At 35.8% G+C, this 19,242-nt stretch overlaps 1 protein-coding gene across 1 annotated transcript in view; it reads left to right on the forward strand.

Moving 5' to 3' along the window:
* The window catches only part of TAF1B (TATA-box binding protein associated factor, RNA polymerase I subunit B), a 49,746-nt gene that overhangs the window by 28,640 nt on the left and 1,864 nt on the right, over window positions 1–19,242 (forward strand). The window contains exons 9-14 of the mRNA XM_067294284.1: window positions 6,969–7,116; window positions 9,624–9,801; window positions 10,123–10,169; window positions 12,991–13,081; window positions 13,519–13,589; window positions 16,006–16,231. Of these exons, the coding sequence (XP_067150385.1) occupies window positions 6,969–7,116; window positions 9,624–9,801; window positions 10,123–10,169; window positions 12,991–13,081; window positions 13,519–13,589; window positions 16,006–16,231 (761 nt within the window). The remainder of the gene's footprint in view (window positions 1–6,968; window positions 7,117–9,623; window positions 9,802–10,122; window positions 10,170–12,990; window positions 13,082–13,518; window positions 13,590–16,005; window positions 16,232–19,242) is intronic.

Genomic DNA, 19,242 nt, shown 5'->3' on the forward strand with positions numbered 1-19,242 from the left:
AGTGCTTATGATACCCATCCCTTACATTGCATATGTCTTTGCTGTATACCCTATGCTATGGTAAAGAAATCACTCATTAAAAACTTAACTTGAGACTACATAGAATCAAACTGTGCAACAAAGCTGACTACATTATTCTTGCAGTCTAACTTAGCTGGGGGAAAAAAAAGTATTAGTAAGTGCACTTATTATTATTGATAAAGACTATTAAAAGTAATAGTACACAGTGTTTAAGCACATTTAATTTGTGTGTTAACTTCCTGCTCTTCCAGGTGGGATGGTGATGGTCCCTGAGAGGTGGATAAAGGTTAGGCAAGGGGAGAAAATGACATTTAAAAAAATAAACATCAGCAAGGTGCTTTAGTGCATGCTTATATGGGAAGTAACCAAATTGGTGGAACAGCATGAGAGCACTGAACTGATGAGGAGCAACATGAACAAATGCGGGGGGAAGAAAAGGGGAAAAAAAAGTCTGTAATACAGGAGTTTTGTCTTGCCAACTTCATTAAAGATATCTACTACATAAAGATTGGGTCACAAGGTCATTTCATTCAGTTTTGAATACCAATTTGAGTATAAATTTCATAGCTGGTACAGTTATTGTCTTTACCGTCAGTTCTGTTAGATAACCTGCAAGTGCTACTGCTGGCTTCATCCCACACCAGTCTGCTAGGCTGTGTTTATGCTGCAGACTGTAGACTAACTGATGTAGTTGAACCAGTTGAGTAGCGGAAGCAAAGTAAGGTGTACCAGACTCTATGGAGCACTTTGCTGCTGAGCTCATTGTTGATACCTAACGATAAACTAAACATCTTACATAGTTTTAAAGCTAGTTTGGGTTCCCATTAATGTATATTTCAATGCAGGCTTTATTCAGAGATGTTAACATACATTAAGGGTGGGGGGGTTTTGTTTGTTTTTTTGGTTGGTTGGTTTTGTTTTTTACAATAAATGTCTTTCGTTTTATGGACATGACAAGGATTGAACCAACTTCTGGATAGTATTGCAGAAAACCCACCTCCAAACCTTATAATTTGATGTTTTCCAGAACTTCATGTTTAAATAATCACTTTTTTAGTCTATTTTCTGAGAAGTTTGGCACATTCTTTTTCCAAATTGGTGTAGGTTAGCTTGATAGTCTTAAAGATGACTGTCTTGCAGGTCTTCAGAGAATTCCAAGCATATCCAAACTGTAAATTTCAAAGAGGTTTCCTGAGACCTACAGAAAGCTGATAATGAGAAAGTGACATCAGTTCTTATTAGACTTCAGTATTAAATGGTCATTAAAAATTGTTTAGAAAATATGGCCACTGCTGAACAGCAGTAGCCCAGGAGTATGTAGAGTCTTAAAAAACAGGCAGGCATGGGAAGAAAGGAATCTCTAGATGGAAGTTCACTGGGAGAAGGATGAAGGGGAAAGGAACTGTGCTGAGTAAAAATACTGGACAGGAGAGGCGTATGTAGGGGAGAAAAATGATAAAAGGGAGGATTTAAAACAAGTCTACATCAGTTTTTCAAAAAGGATAAAACATCATTGCAATAAAATAAATTGATGTGTAAATATGTAAATAATTACTACTGGGGTGTCGTCATGATATAGAAAAAGGAAATGATCTATACAATCATATAAGAAAGAAGAGAGTCAGAGCAAATTTGAAACAAAAAGTTATGGAGGCTGCAAACGAGTCTAGAAAGCAAGCCAATGTCTACAGTTTTCTGCTTGTTGATCAGCAACGTTCTGATACTGTCCAAACAAGTATGAGAGGCTGCAATCTTGGCTCACCCGAAACATTTACTTGTTACTGTGATCTGATTAGCGTATTAATAGTTTGGCTCCTTGTCTTCTGAAAACCAGGTTGTTCTTTTCTAATACAGGTGAAAATTTTCATTGTACCTTTGAAGGACAAAGTTAACTGATTTAAATAGTGTAACATATATTTATCATCATAAATATCTTATTCTAGATGCTTCTTTACCAACTGAGCAGTGTGTGTTTTGACTTCAACTTAGTATAGGAGGCCAAAAAAAAAGTATTCTCAAATAGTACTAAGCTTGTTTACTACTTTCTGGAGAAGACCTGAAGTTTCTTTATGTGTGGGAACAAGATACAAAGACTTTAAAGATGCAACTGTTGAGATAAGTTTGTCCTCAATAACCTCTGTATCCAAATCTAGACATGTTATAGACTCTGTCATTGTTGATCGGTCTTGAATGAATTCCAGCTTGTGAAACACCTGAAAAGGCTGTCAGATGATACAGCTTTACAAGGGCATTCTGTCAGTCTTCCTGGAATTAGGTGCCCTCAAAGGTTTGTAGGTAAGGTTTATGCATTGAATGGTTCCCAAGTTCTGGAAGCAGAAGGTGAGAGCCCAGTAACTGCACTGATGGGGCTGTCGTCCTTAATATTTTCCTCAGAAGCACAACTGAAAAATGTAATGCAAAACTTTTAAATTTGTGATTGGATAAGAGAGTTATACTTGGAGAACATGTGGCATATGATATAACACTGTCCCCTCTTGCCCAAGTACTCCTCCCTTGTTGTTTAATCCCAAGGTGCTGGAGGCAGACTTTTCTCAGTTGAAGGAGGCCGCAGCTCTGGAGCTTGCTTTCCTGGTTGATTCATTGGTTGACTTTCAGTACAACTTGTTTTATCAGTGCTTTTTTTTTCTTTTCCTGGGAGAGAGATGTAGCTAGGTGGAAGGTGATAAATTTTGTTATCTCTGAGGCTGCTTGTTTGTGGTATTTTGCTTTTTCTTAATGTATTTTACTAATATTTAGTATGTTCATTGTATGAAAGTTGGGTGTTCTTTGGTTTTAGGCCTCCAGTGAGTATGGAATAAGAGATTTACTGTATGAAGTTATGCCTCTTTCAGAATTAAACAGGGTATGAAATGTACGTAGTGATCGGTAAGAACTTTCAGTGCTTGGTTACTGAAGCACTCTACAGTCTTCAGCCCTCACCCTTCAAGCCTTCAGCCATTCGCTGTGATGTGTCCTGCTGAGATGTGGTCTTACGTTTGATTCAGCTTCCACTTGTAGTTTACAGTTCAAGAGATTACTGTGTACCCCTAGAAATGCGTCATTCAGTTAATTTTGCATTGTGCTGATTCAGCACTCTGTTACAGAAAGACCAGCGTTACAGTGAACGTTTAGGTGGTTAAGCCCTGGTATATAGCAGCTGATTGGTTGGTGATACCTTATGGTGGATTAGTATGCCCTTCCTAGATCTGCATGTCCCAACTGTGTTAACGTCTCTTTATCAACACATATCAATTATGAATAGTTTTGTCTGTTAACACCCTTTTTAAAATAAGCCAAAGGATAGCTGTCAGTATTCATTTTTTATTTGTAGTTTTTACATCATTTGTGTTTGCTATTAAAAAAGGCATTAGTTGCCATTGTGAAGCAAAGAGCATTTATATTCATTTTAAAAAAGATCTGAATTTACTTCTCTAACTTGCAAGCCAAAGCCTGGATTGGATACTAAAAACTTTGATACAAAAGTCAGTGTTGGCACTGAGGAGGAAGGGATAATTCACTAGTACCTAGGACAGGAAAACTATCTCCTTAGCCTGATTCAGTAAGAGAAGCTCATCTATAAAGGGACATAAGCTATCTACCCTAGGTCCTCAAACTAGGAGCTATATTCCTTAAAGTACCTCTTTGTTAAATGAGAATGTTCAAATAACTTCACTGGTGGTACTTTAATGTTTGAGAATGGGAATGCTTTCAATGACCGAATTTCTAGTGTCTTCATTTTCATTTTCATGTCTGATATGTTACTAAGAAACTGGTAATTCAGCTGCTTTTTATCAAAGAAAAAAACCATATTTCCATTATATCCATTTAGGAATATTATTTGTGTGACATTGTTATTTGAATTATCTGTGACTTTAATTTTTCTCTAAATACATTCAAGAGAAGTTACATACCATTCAGGTTTTGTTTCAAGACTGTTTTGGTATTCAATTTAGAACTGCTTTTTAAAAGGAATGGAAAGCGCTGCTAAGCTTGGGCTTCTGTAGAAGTCTGGTAATGCATGTTTTTCTTGTTTCTCAAGATAGTCCTGTAGAAGTCTAAGCCACTCTTTAACATTGTTTAGAAACTATAATGAACATGCTACAACTTCCTAACTGTTACAAAAAGATGCATGTGTAATAGTAAGTGACAGTAGAATTACTTATTTGCTTAAGCATGTATTCATGCAATTAAGCAAGTCTTGACTGCAGTCTGAGGGGAGATCATTTAAAAAATAAATGGGAATGTTGGCAATCATTCAAACCTATACAATTTCAGCACTGGCTGCATAGCTTGTATTAAAATAGATTAAACCAAATAACTGAATGAAAAGGCATTATTTCAGTCTCACTGTTGTTGCAAATGTAAATATTGTGTGTTTTTCAACTGGTCTATAAAAACAGAAGCCTGAATTCATTTTTTTTCTGAAAAGTTTTAAATTCGTGAACTAAGCCCATGCTAAATTCCTAATAAGGAAAGTACCTTATGAACATAACTGACTTGATAAATATGAATACATGATGAAGTGCTGAATTGGAATGACAAACAGGCAGAAAATACACTGTTATTATACATTTAAAATAGTGAAGTAGCCTGAACAACTGAAAATCGTCATTTTAACAGGTAAATTCAAGTAATCATTTAAAGTATAAAGAAATAGGAAGTATAGAACAATATTTAATAAAACAGTTAAAGTATTAAGAAACGAGGGTCAAACCTTGCCGTCCAAACTTTACTTTACTTCAGTAAACTTTACCAGATCCTGCTGAATTCATTATGAATAAGCATGTCAGAATATGTCTGTAAGTTACATTCTCTAGCAAAAAAGCTTCAGTAGAAATAGGGAGAACTTTCTTTGTATAGTCAACAATTTTGAAAAAAAAGAGTTGCAGATTGATTTTTGTGAGTAACTGGGCAACTATGGAATTAGATTTTTCTTTTTGCATGAAACTTTATTAAAGGTTCTTTGGAAAGATACTGGAAAATGTGAGCTCGCTGCTGAATGGGAATGGCAACCTGGTCACAGAGGCCAAGGTACTGAATGCCATCTTTGCCTCAGTCTTTACTTGTAATTCTGGTCTTCAGCAATACCAGGTCCCGGAAACCAGTGGGGAAGTCCAGGGCAAGGTAGACTTACCTTGGTGGATCAGGATCAAGTCAGGGAATATTTAAACGTACTGGACATACATAAGTCTGTGGGCCCTGATGGGATGCACCCATGAATGCTGTGTGAGCTGGCCAGTGTTGTTACGAGGCCACTCTTGGTAATCTTTGAAATGTCATGGCTATCAGGAGAGGTTTCAGAAGACTGAAAGAGAGCAAATGTCTACCCTATCTTCAAAAAGGTCAAGAAGGACAATTTGAGTCTGTCAGCCTCATATTGATCCCTGGGAATGTGATGGAGCAAACAATCCTGGAAGCCACTTCCAAACACAGAAGGGCAAGAAGGTGACTAGGAGTAGTCCTCATGGATATATGAAGGGAAAATCATATCTGACCGACTTTGATAGCCTTCTGCGGTGAGGTAATTGGCATGGTGGATGAGGGGAGAACAGTGGATGTTGTTTATCTTGACTTAAATAAGGGTTAAATAAAAAATGGTTTTTGAAACTGTCTCCCATAACATCTTCATTGACAGACTGAAGTTCAGACTAGATAAGTGGTCTGTCTTGTGAACTGAAGGCTGGATGAACTGCCAGGCTCAGAGGGTTGTGATCTGTGGCACGAAGTCCAGCTGGAGGTCAATGACTAGTGGTGTCCTCCTGGGGTTGATACTGGGGCCAATACTGTTTGACATCTTCATTAATGACTTAGACAGTGGAACAGTGTACCTTCAGCACGTTTGCAGATGATAGAAAACCGGGAGTAGTGGTTGATAGACCAGATTGGCCTGCTTCCATTCAGAGGGACATCAACAGGCTGGAGAAATGGGTCGACAGAAACTGCACAAAGTTCAACAAAGGGAAGTACAAAGTCCTGCACCTGAGGAGGAATAACCCCATGCACCAGTACAGGCTGGGAGACAACTGGCTGGAAAGCAACTTGGCAGAGAAGGACCTGCGGGTCGTGGTGGACACCAAGTTGCATGAGCAAGTAATGTGCCCTTGCAGCCAAGAAGGCCAAGAGCCTTCTGAGCTGCATTAGGCAGAGTGTTGTCAGCAGGTTGAGGGACGTGATCCTTCCCCTCTGCTCAGCACTGGTGAGGCCACATCTGGAGTGCTGTGTCCAAGAGAGACAAATGTATTGGAGTGAGTCCAGCGAAGGACCACGAAGATGATGATGGGACTGGAACATCTGACATACAAGGAGAGGCTGAGAGAGCTGGGACTGTTCAGCCTGGAGAAGAGAAGACTGAGAGGGGATCTTATCAATGTGTATAAATACCTGATGGGAGGGTGTAAAGATGATGAGTCAGACTCTTCTCAGTGGTGCCCAGTGAATGAATAAGAGGCAATGGGCACAAACTGAAATACAATAAATTGCATTTAAACATAAGGATTTTTTTTTATATATTGAGGATGTCCAAACACTGGAACAGGCTGCCCGGAGAGGTTGCAGAGTCTCCATCCTCGGGGATACTCAAAACACAAATGGACACAGCCCTGACCAACCTGCTCTATGTGACCCTGCTTTTTGAGCCGGGAGTTTGGACTAGACGGTCTCCAGAGGTCCCCTCCAACCTCAACTATTCTGTGATTTGATGTTCTGTTAAAACTTTTTTTTTTTTTTTAAGATGTGTTTTCAATTTTGGAGCATCTGGAAGCACATTGATCACTTTACATAAAAGGTGGTGCATTGTTTGCAGGTCTGATGAGCAACTTCAGATATGATTGCTTCATATAGGGTGCTAACAGAGGCAGTGTTTCTGCTTTAAATAATACAGTATTTTAAATCAGTAACTAATATAGTAGTAGAACAAATGTATAAAACACTCTAACCCTGTCTTTCAGTCATGGCCTGTATATGAAGAAGTGTACAACAAAATGCTTCAACTTGCTGCATTTTTAGAGCTGCCTCGTTTTCCAGATATAACAGACAGCTGCTTTCTTCATCCAGACATGTTGTGCATGAAGTACTTGATGGAAGCTAACTTACCCGGTAAATATTTTCTCAAACCTGAACAGATAAAATTTTTCTTTGGTATGTTAAACTCTAGTAAAAAGACTTGAATTACTACTTTAAAATTTCCTACTCTTTTCCTTCTGATTTATACACATTTAAGCTTGAACCTGAAAGATAATTTCTGTGGAAAGTGCCTTCATCAGACATTTAAAGTACATATTATAGGCCCCGATATGCAAGATTTTGAGCACTCTGATGCTCACTCTGTAAACCTCTTGAGGAGATACTTCATTTCAAATCTCTGAGGATCCATGTGAAATAAGAGGTACTAGTTGAAGTCAAGTGATTTATTAACTTAAGATAAATGATTGATGAAGTCAGGACCTCAGTACAAGTGGGATTGTCTTCCGAAATAGTACTATTTTTGAGTGGGTTTGGAATACATATTTTATAAACTTAATTTTAATGAAAAGGTCGTCTTGAATGTCACTATTTTAAAGAGTTCTCCTTAATCTGCACCTTTAAAAAACTGGTTTGCATTCCAGCTTTGACTACTTCACTCTTTTATTACTTAATGTAAATGCTTTGGCAAACAATTGCTAAGACACTATTTTAAAGGACTCCTTTGTAAATCCTAGCATTCTGCACAGACAGTAAATTTCAGTGATTTTTTTTGTGTTGATTTCCCCCTTTCTATTAAAAGCTAGTCTGAGGAATTAAAATAAATCCAACTCATCATGCAATCCATATATATAAATGGAAGTGAAAAGTAACTTTGTTACTTGAATTATTAGCATTAATTTTAGTATTAACAAGTGATAATGTGTGACAGATCAGCTTCTGTCTCACTTGACTTCTGATTTAGCATTGAAATCATATATTGTATGAGTATTAAATGCTTGTTGTTTATCCTAAAATTAAGTAGTGAATATTTAATTATCTAACACACAAATCGGTCCTACTATGAAAACTCTGTCTGCTGGGCTGACGTACTTCCCATCACATATCACGTTCACTTAAGATGACTTCTGAAGAAAATAGCCTGTAAATTACTTTTTTCCTCAAAACATGTACATTTGAGCAATTAATAGTTTTGTTTTTTTATTGTTTTATTTTGCAATGAGTTACACTGAATAAAATTACATAGCTTTTATATATGCTCACAACTTTATAAAGAAGAGACAGCCTTCAGATTTAGGGCTAAAATTCCAGAGTAGAAATGCTGATTTTATTCTTTTAGAGCCTATGTAGAATCACATTGATACGTCAAAATCTGAAAAATAATCGAATCAAAGAAAGTCTAGCAATTTGGCACATTCAGATTTATTACAAAGGAATACAAAGCTAAATACTCTGGAAAATATTATAAAAGAGGAATATTTTGTGCTTTACTTTTCCTTTGCAACTAAACAATTTTATCACGTGGAAACATTTTATTCACTATTTGAAAAAGAACTGCTGTTGTTATATAGCAACTCCTAAAAAAAGTAAATTAAGCAATGAATTGGCACTGCCTCTTAGGACGTTAAATAATAACAAAGTCTGTTTCAAGTATCTACAGTAAAAGAAAGTATACTGACAAAATTTGTAAAAACATATATTATTTATATTGGAAGTACTTTTATGGTTTTCAGTTTTTGTTTAACTTTTACTAACATATGAAAGGATTAAAAAATAGTTCGCACTGAACTCTTTGTAAGCAGCAAGAGAATACAAAGTATAGATGGATTAGCGTTGTACTTAGTCATACATTGCTAACCTTTGTGGAATCTGATGGTGATGTAATCAACTCTTGTATTTCTTGCTAAACAGGAAAGGTGAGAAATTTAGGGGATTTGTATGTGTGAAAAATAAGCATAAAGTAATGAGAGACTATAGATATCATACTGCTTCTTTTGGAGCTGTAGTTGTGTCTTTTTTTTTTTTTTTTTTTTTAAATATACACTGCACTAGCAAAGTTGTTAGCCTTTACAGCGTAATGCCAATTTTAATCTAAATTGGGAATGTCTGTGCTTCACACTACTTTTTTGTCGGGATAACTGCCAAATGCTGTGCTGCCATGCTAGGCTGTTGCTAGTGCCCATGTGTGTGTCTGCTATGCTGTAGTCTAGCTCCGTTCTTGCATGTGTGCTTAGTTTTCTTGAATGCAGGAAAAAGTTTGTGAAGAGTTTTTGGTTTAGGGTTTTTGTTTTTGAAGTTAGAGTTTAAATGTATTAATGTAGATTTAAGATATGATTTCCTGGAACAGTGTTCAGGATGATCTAATAATGTCATTAGAATAACATCAAAACACTATTAAAAGTGTGCCTTTTTTTTCCTGTGCATATGTAGTAAATTGCAACTGTTTCTTTATATAAATACAATGAAGATTACTTAATATTTATAAAAATATCCAAAAATGCTTTTCAGCTGGAAAAAATTGTCTGATGGTCCCAAAGGTTATAAGCATTTTTTTTCCTCAAATCGCTAACATATTTGCATTGTAAAAGTACTTTTAGCTTGTCTCAACATACTCATTTTATATTTTTATTTATAATAATCAGATGAATTGCATAATTGGACTTGTCGAGTGGTGAAAAAGATCCATATAGGAGAAGCAGATTTCCTGACTTTTGAGCCTGGAAATAAGTCAACAAGGAAAGTGAAATATGATGTTCTTGCTGCAGCAGTTATTGTAGTGGTGCTCAAATTACTGTTTTTACTAGATGATCACTATGAATGGTAAGTGTACAGGCAAATCTGTATCAGAGCCCAAATATTCAAATAGTGCAAATGACAGTGTTAAATAATTTTTTTCCTTTATTAATGTTTAATTTATATATTTGAATTTTGATTGAGTTCAGTAACGGAAAACATATAGATTTGAAAGTATTTTTGTCCTTAAATGTTACTTATTTTTTGAAATCATCAGTTTAAATGTGGAACTTGGAATGAAAACTGGGGTACAATGTTTTTTCAAATGTATTTGAAATTCATATTTAAAGTCTTAAAAGTCCAGGTTTTGGATCTACAGAATAGTCAACCTGATATTTTTTTTTTCAGGCTACTGTCAGACTTTGCTGAAGAAAGAAATAAAAACAACAAAGAAGGTACATAAATATTCTAGTGGAAGCAGTCTGTTATGATTTTGTAAATGAAATAACTTTGTAATCAGGCTTGAAATGTTTAGAGCTATTGGTCATTAAAACGTGGGTTTTAGCATTCATTAATACTTTTTCATTAGTTATTCTTTTAGAACCTTTATTTAAAGAAAAGAGTAGATGTTATTTGCCTTAAATTGTCTCAGCTTACCTGTATAATTTTTATTGTACTTGATAGGCGGATTATGTACATATTTTGCTAGATACCTTTCTGCTTTTACTTTTGCGCATTTACCTCTTTTGTTTAGAATTTTGTCCTTTTATGTAAGCTAGGTAAAACAATGCTTACACAGTAAAAAGGGAGCACACTTTGATCATAAATAGCAGATACTTATTAGGGGCATCAAACCACATTTGTGATAAAATCCAAACTTGTTTAGTCACGTTAAATAAAATGTCTTAGTGTGTAACATATTTCAGATGTAATCTATTTTCTTAGTCTAAATATTCCTGAGAGAGTGTGGAAAAGCTAGCAGCAATTAAGATAGGAGAGATAATGGTGTGAACATGGTTCTTTGAGGGCAAAAAGACAAATCAAAGATTAGAAATCTTCAGGAAGATGTTCCATTGGTCTTATCCAGATCACAGTTGAAGATAAAACCAAAGGTGTGTTACAAGGATTTATGTTTTAAACTTTCCATCCGGTTTGGGTTCATTTTGACCCTTGCATTACTTTTTAAAAATCTAAGTCAATAACGAAATCGGTGTTAGCAGTGTGCAAACACAATTACTGCTGTATCTAGAGACAGTCATCATTGTTAACTTAAAAAAAAAAAAAGGTAACTTATTTTCAAATAGCTACACAAACGTATTTTGGATCTTGTTTTTCTTCTCAGTTTGCCTTGAATAGTTGAAATGCGTGATAGTGACAAGAAGTAGAAGTTGCACAATTCCTTACAAGCTGAGGCTCAAAGCTGTTAATGTCTTAATGGGGTTTCTCCCTTATTAACAAGCCTCATTGCCTTTGGGAGTTACCAGCTCATTCTTTGCCCATTTTTTTTACCTTGAAATCTTGTGGTGCAAAATGCTCCATGCTGTATTATGTTGCCCCTATTCTTAAAATGTTGCAGTGACAGTGAGCAGCTGTACAGAAGAGCTGATGTGAGAATTTCTGTTAGAGTACTGATTAGTGCCAAAGCTCAAAACTGCCTCTGGCGTTTTGGCAAAGTTAGTGTACTGAAATGAATAATGGTTAATTCTGAGTTGTAAAGGTCCAGATTATGTTAACTTAATTTTCAGTTGAACAGTTCTTTTTCTAGTATTCTTTTTTTTTTTTAAGGGGGGAAGAAAAGGCATTTGGCTCTTATATTTTTTTCAAGACAGACTGAAAGCTGCACAGTAGGTAGTTGTAGTTAGCTAGTACTTCTCTGTGTATATGTTCTTGAAGTGCATACATATATGCATACATATATACATCTCAGTCACATACTTTATTTGAACATAAACAGTATTCTGTATCAGAGTTGTATATTTTCCAGTTGACTCAACTATATCAGCATAAGACTAGCAGCACTGGTCAGATAAAAGGTTAATATAGCCTAGCATGGTGCCTCTGACAGTGTGTTTGCTTGTGACAGATGTTGAAGAGTAAAAATTAAGATAAATATAAAATTTTTCTTCCCCTAGACTGCTCTTCCAGCACACCATGGTTTAAGGAGTTCATAAAAGAAGTTGTATCCACACCTTTGAGTCTTAAAAAGCAGTGATGGATTTTTCTTCCCTGCATTTCTCTACCACTTTTTGAATCCATCTATATTATTAGCATTTAAAACATCCTGTGGCAGGATGACTTGAATAAAGCAAAAATATAGATCTTACAAAACATATATAAGCTTGCTTAAAAGAACAGTATAGTCACCTTCAAAACAGTTTAAACAGCTAGCTGGCAAAGCTAAGCATGATGCAAGCATCACATGCAGTGCAGCTGGGGTGGTGGGGAAGTGCAACGCCTGGTTAATTCGCAATGCAGATAATTCACCCATAGGTATTAAGAGTTGATTATAGTTTAAAAATTATACTCCGTACTTATATATGGTTCTGTCTGGGATTCTTATACCCGCTGTACCCTGTTGATTCACTTCTGTCCTGTGCCTCTTTGGAGCATTGATGATAAACATGCTGCTAGAATGCCATTTGCCTTCATGTTTTTGCATGTGTTGGTAAATACTTGTTCGCATATCAGTGAATGAAGTTCCTGTACTCAAAAATGTGGGAGGCTGATATGAAGTGCATGCAGTTGTCAAGTTTGTCCTTCCTGCCCTGTAATATTTCATAGGCGGTAGGAAAGACTGTGGAGTTGACCAAACTGTTTGAAATTTTACGTCTGAGCTTCTTTAGAAGTTAATTGTTCATATTTAAACTTGATCTGTAAAGTTTCATTAATACGTTGAAGTGGCCTTCATCTTTTTGAAAGCTGACTTCGCTTTGTAGAGATCTAGTTCATTTGGTAGAGACAAGGAGGTAGCTTTTAGGCTCAACTGCTGGAAAGGAGGGAAGGTTTGAATTGTACTAAGTCTATGAAAACTATTCAAAGCTAAGGAGCTCCTCCACACTTCTTAAGACATCCTGCTCTTTTACTGAATTTCTGCTTTTCATTTCTTTGGTAGATGAATTGCCAGATCAAGTATGTTTTCTATGGGCATAAACAATTTAGGTTTTTTTACAGACCGAAGAAACAAGGTCTGACTGCATGTAGGCCACCTTTTGAATATTACATGTTTCTTTCATTTCTTCTTAAACCTGAAATTTTAATGTTGAATGTTTTCTTCAGATGGTCCATATTTCGAGTTTAAAAAATGGTGCAAGGTTATAAAAAGTTCGTTGGATGTGGAGCAAAAGAAATTGGACGAAGAAAGAGCCAAGTAAGAAGTTTAAAAAAAATCTTTTTTGATAGTCGTATGTGAAATCCTAACTCCTCACAGAAGTTGAAAAGTTTAGAAATTTGCCACATAATTCGATACAGTAAGCTTGGGTGAATGAAACAGTTAAATCCCTATCTTAGTTTTCTATTTACACTCATAATGTTTATCCAGCATAATAATTAAATGCTCACTTTCTGTGACAAGTAGCTTATACAATCAAACAATTAACTGATTACAGTAAATCTATGATTACATGCCTCAGTTTGTCTACTCTGAAAAAAGACTTCCTGTATACATAGTGTGTGGAGGGGGTATTAATGGCACTAACCATTAGATTATTTTAATAGCTCTAGCACTACTTGTAAGAAGTTACTATTCTTTTAAAGGCTTGCTCCAACTGTCTTTTTCCTTACAATTTTCATTTTTCTTACTGGTAGGTATCTGTGGAGATGTGAAAAGCCACTGTTTTACTCAGCCAAGAAGAAATCTAAAGTTCTTAAAAGAAGGCGTGAGTAAACTTTGGCTCTTTCAATCAATGCAAAAATCTGCTCCAACTTTTCCCATCATAGAAAATCTGCAAGCCCTAACCATGATAACATTTACATCCTAAAATACTTTCCCTTCTCTCTCTTTATCTCTGGGCTCAATTAATGTACTATTTTACAACCTATGGCTGGAATTCTTCAGTCAGACATTTTCCTCAAGCTTAACTCAAACTGCCTTTGCCAGTCTCCCTAAATGATCTACTTAACCTAATCTTAGAATGAGAATTCTGGCCTCATCTTCACCAATTTGTCAGCTGCCTTTAGATAACTGTGCTTTTCATGAATTGTTATTGCTCTCCCATGGCTTTTGTATGCCTTTTCCCCTTTACTTCCTCTTATCACTGCCTTAGTATGTCCTTTGGTATATCCTGTACATCTCTCTTCTCTCCCACTCATTCTTGCAGTCTCCTGTAGAAAGTGAGGAAGTTTTGTCCGAATGTGACTTTACTTAAATAGATAGCTATATATGGTCAGAATGAAGGTCCATCTGTCCTATTTTAGTAGTTCTAGAAATACCTATAAGGAATTACTGGATTTTTCTTTTTCTTCCTTCCTATATATATATATATATCAGTTTAAAAAATTACCTATGGAAATATGGGAGACCAGAATTTTTTTCAGCCAAATATAAAACCTGAAGTTCTTCATTCTGTTTATCTAGTAAGTGGGAGATATTGGGAGAGAGATGGTAAGAAGTGTGGCAAGTGATATTTTTCCCTTGATATACTCTACCAGTTTCTGGCAGTGAGTGGTTCAGGGACTTCTAAACAAGCTATAACATCATATTTGGTTTGAATAACTCTTGTTGGACTTCTCTTGCAAGAATGTAATTGTTTTTTTGAACCTATTTATACTCTTCTCAACATTATGTAGGAGTGATCCTGCAGTTATGTTCTGTAGAAAAATATATATTTTTTATTTCAAAATGATCATTTACTTGGATGCCCTTTAGTCTTGTGTTTATAAGAAAAAGTGAATAACCATTCATTGTTCATAATTTCTGTTCTACTCTAGAGTCCCCTTCTGGTTCTGCTTCTCTCAGAACTAGAAAGAGCCTAGGTCGCTGAACTTTGTCACTGGCCATTGCAAGCAAGAATACTATATAATGCCATTACAACTGGTCAAGTTTCATCTTACAACAAATTTAAAATAATAGAGACAAAAAATACATATGCAAAGAGCGCTCCAGAATTTTACTCCTTTTGATGTTTAAACATTTTCTAATTTTGGCTTATTGTTTTTTTTTGGGCAGTTTGCTTGCTTCTTGTCCTGGAACTTTCCTTTAACTTAATATCTTTTTACCCTTCCTGGTGTTTATCAGACACTTATGTGTCTGATAAATGTTTTCAGAAACCTTCCTTTGTTTTTAACGATGGATTTTAGTGTCCTCTTGAAAGATAAGCTTCCCATTCCTTAGATCACTTCAGGATTTCTTCACTGTGTTTTTCCAGTTTATGAATGGGATTATTCAGATCACAGCTTTCTTGGTGCAGCTCATAAAAAGAAATTGAAGCTCCAACAGTGTTTTTTAGCCTGCTTTTTATCCTAACGAAAAAAAGCATATGGGGTTGTAATGTGGGTGTATTGGTCTATCATCATACCTTCTCCATCTGCCTCAATAACTAATGAAAGTTTGATCATAATCTGTCACATTTGACAGAAGGGTAGAGGTCTCAAAGATAATATTGTTCCTACTGGGTTCTGAAAATGGAAGGCAAGGAGAAGAGAGAGACCCCATAAAATACTCCCACTAAGAGGAAAACTGTGGTGTGGTTTTTGTTTTTGTTTTTAACCCACATTAGACAACAGAAAGGGTACTTCTGAGTATTTCACTAGCCATAGGGAAAGGTGGTGTGCTTTTCTTTTTCTTTTTCTTTTTTTTTTCCAGTGGGGAATGTGCATGGTGAAAAATTTAACCTTATATCCACATGTGTACAAAACCAGACGTCCTTAATTCTGCTTCACAGGAAACTACTCAGTAAATCTTGTCCACTCTGAGTGGTAGCATATGACCAGTTAAATATAGTGAAAGGCATCCTGGCATATGTGTGCTATCAGAACAAAAAATATCAGCAGTGTTGAATGGATTTTACTGGCTTTACTGGGCGTGTTTTGGGAGTACCCCTGTGCTAATATTGTTAGGTATGAAAGACATGGTATTTTGATTAGTCTTTCAAAATCTTTCCCTAAAGTATATGACAGACTTGAATATTAAATAGAAAGGAGGAGAGAACATATAGACCTTTAGGCTTTCTCAGTATATGGTGCGGGGGGAGGGGGGAGAAAAAAGCACCAATATCCAATTTTTTTCCTTTGTAAATCACCTCTAAACAGCATTCTAATACTTTTGTCTTTTTTTTTTTGTTTCTATTTGTACAGAAATAGTTGTGAACTTACAAAATCAGTTTGGCAAGCTGTCTGGTTCAGTGCAACCTGCTGAAAAGCCAAATCCTTCAAGTTTTCAGTTAAACTGGTCTGAAGAAAACACAGATGGGAGTTGTTTTCATGGGCATAGCCTGAAGGGAATTTTGCAAGAAAAATGTGGCTTGCTTACAGCCATAAACCCTGACTATTGGCTGTGTACAGTTAAACTATGTACTGAGAAGTAAGTATTTAAACTGTTATTATATATATATTTTTTTTTGAAAGTTCTGCAAATAAAGTACCTTTTTTTTTTATAAATGACAAATAAGGGATGTGTGCACAGTTATGTATTCACATATAGTTAAAATCATTTATAGAAAGGGGCGTATGTGCAATGGTTAGTCTTGGACTGGGTGTAGATAAGTTGTAATATGAAGAGTGATCAAAGTGAGCTTTTGAGAAGAGAGGAGATGAGACAAAATCAACAACTGAAGTCACATGGCAAGAGTAGCAGCTAGGTAGAAATATTCACTTCCTTCTTTGTAGTATGTTAGACAAAGCTATTGCACCACAATTCTCCAGAGAATGGGGAAACTATTTCATCCCCCCACACCTCCCAGCCCCTCCAAAAAAAGCATAGGAATTCATTTTCTAAATCAGTATGCTGCTTTTGTGCTGACCTTAATCAAAATTAATGTTGAAATTAGCGATTGGAGTTCAATTAAGCAGCAATTTATGCTTCCAAAATATATTTCAAAATAAAATGATTGGGAGTGAAAAGGGCACCATTGCTATTTCATCTAAACATATCAACTATCAACAGTTATATCTTTTGCAAGCAGACTGGAATAGTTAAAGAAGAAATTGGGGAAAAGGAAACGTTTTATGCTATGAAGAACACTTAATGTCTGTCTTTACTAGAGAACTGTTCTCAAATCTTGACTTCACAAGCAAAGTAGAATTTGATCTTTTAATTTTTCAACTAAGTGTATCTCAAAACAGTCATGATATTTTTCGTATAATTATTTTCTTTATATAACTAAGGGACTTAAATAGAAAGGAGAATGATAGCCCAGCTAACCCAGCCTTGTACAAATCCATATGGATGGTTCATTGTCTGCCTGGTTTGTGTCAGACTTGTCACTCCTCCTTTAATACCTTCTGCTCCTGTGTCAAATTTTGCGAAAAATGGTGGCTATTCCCCTTGGTGGGTCCTGGCAGAGAAGTGTGGCCAATACAGTCTATCGATAGAAAACAAAAGCCCTAGTGAGGGAGTGTACGAGTTCAAGAGCATTTCCCGCAAGGAATAGGAAGCATCTAAAATAGTGTTTCTCACAAACTCCCTTGGTGGTGTAGATCATGCTACTGGATTGTATGCCAGTTCTTGGGTCTGCCATTGTTGTATCATGAAATCCTAATCCAGAAGATGAATGTACTGGTGAACCTCACTGAAAAAGATGGACTTTGCAGAGGGACTGAATTCTCCTGAATTTCTGGTGTGTGCAATTTGAGGAAGGAGGTCAGGCTATGTTATTGAAATCTTACTTCACATTAGTGTGTTAAATAACATCTTAAATCATTATCTGATATATACTTCTGCATGTCGTGCTTAGGAGAGCAATAGCTCCTACAAAAACTTAGTAATAATACATTTCTGATTTTTAAAATATTGTATATTCCCTTTGAAAATAACTGGGTTTTACATGTGTGCAGGTTTTTCTGTCTTTTACTGGATTTATTTGCTTATCTTTATTTTCCTTTTCACATTACCTTTCACGTATCCACCATGACAGAAATGGGTTGGAATAATGTAAACACAGTGTTATATTACAAGAGCTTTGGTTGTATGGATTCATTCTTTTGTATGAACAAGAAGCTTTTCTAAGGGGAGGAGGGGTAATAATCCTTTTACCACAAATTTGCGTAAACCTTATATACACATTGAATGAGTAGATATTTCAGTGTGTTTGTGTGAATAATCTTTTCATGCAAAGTCTGTTTTTAAGCCTACATTTTCATATGTAATGTATTAAAATGTTAATGGCAAACTGTCATAGCCTTCATGAAACAAGATTTGAATTTAAATTCTTACCAGTTAGATTTCCCATTATATCATTTGCAATGCAAGTAGTTAATTATACATCTGACACTTACTTAACTTTGGAAAATAACATCTACTCCCTCAGATATGAGGTTTTATCCTATTTAAGTGTGTGTATGTATAATAGAACTAAATACAAACTTAGAAATTCTCTTTCTCTAAAAATCAGTGTGGTCTAACTGGGACCACTGAAATACTTTAATCCTATGGCTAGTGTATGATTTCATTGTGGGCAAAGCTGAGGTTCATAAAATCGTTGGTAACGTGTTTTTATATTTTCTTTTCTTGTAAAGCTTCACATTTTAAATTTAATTCTAAATTCATTAGGTATATAAATCTTTAGTTTGAGATAATACATGATGATGCATTATAATGTATGAGAAATTTTGAGAAAAATGGATTTTTTTTTCCCCCGTATTACATCTAAATTTAAAACCATCTGGCAATTTTACTAGCTCTTTTTAGAGCTCTTAAAGTAAACAGCTCAAAAAAATAGTGCAAAATGGGAAAAAGAGTACATGCATGTATGTGTGTGTTTAGGTGCTCTTGTGGAAAGGGTAGCTCCAATGAATCAGATAGGTGCTTTACAGTATCGATTTAATGCATTTGCCTCAAATATAAAGTATCATCTCTTCCCACCCCTCCCCACTGAAAGCTGAAATCTGACACCTAAATTGCTATAAGAGCTATAATTGCTGAATCTCAAGTTTAAGGCTGGGACATGACAACGTGGATTTTTTGTTTGTTTGTTTGTTTTAATTCATATTGGCCAGAAAATGCAGATTTGGTTCAACCAAAATCTTTCAGAAATGAAGCTTGAATTTCGCACATGCTTTGAAGTGAAGGAAAAACATGGGTTGGGCTGTGGAGTCAGCTCGATCTTTTTGACACTGCTGGAATGAACAACTTAATTCAGTTTTTGTAAGAGGCCACTGGCAACTTTCATGGAACATGAGGACAGATCTGTAGGGCAGAGGATGGACCTAGGATGTGAGAGACCTGCTTTCAAATTCCCTCTCTGCCTGTCTCAGGGGAAGGATTTAAACAAAGACTTTGCTCCCCAAAGTGTGGCTTGCATGACACTCGGGAATGGGTCTGTCTGTTGCTCCAGTTTGAGGTGAAATGTAAATGTTTGTTGGGCCAGAGGGAGT

Source organism: Apteryx mantelli, chromosome 3 (genome assembly GCF_036417845.1).
Source record: "Apteryx mantelli isolate bAptMan1 chromosome 3, bAptMan1.hap1, whole genome shotgun sequence".
Lineage (NCBI taxonomy): Eukaryota > Metazoa > Chordata > Aves > Apterygiformes > Apterygidae > Apteryx > Apteryx mantelli.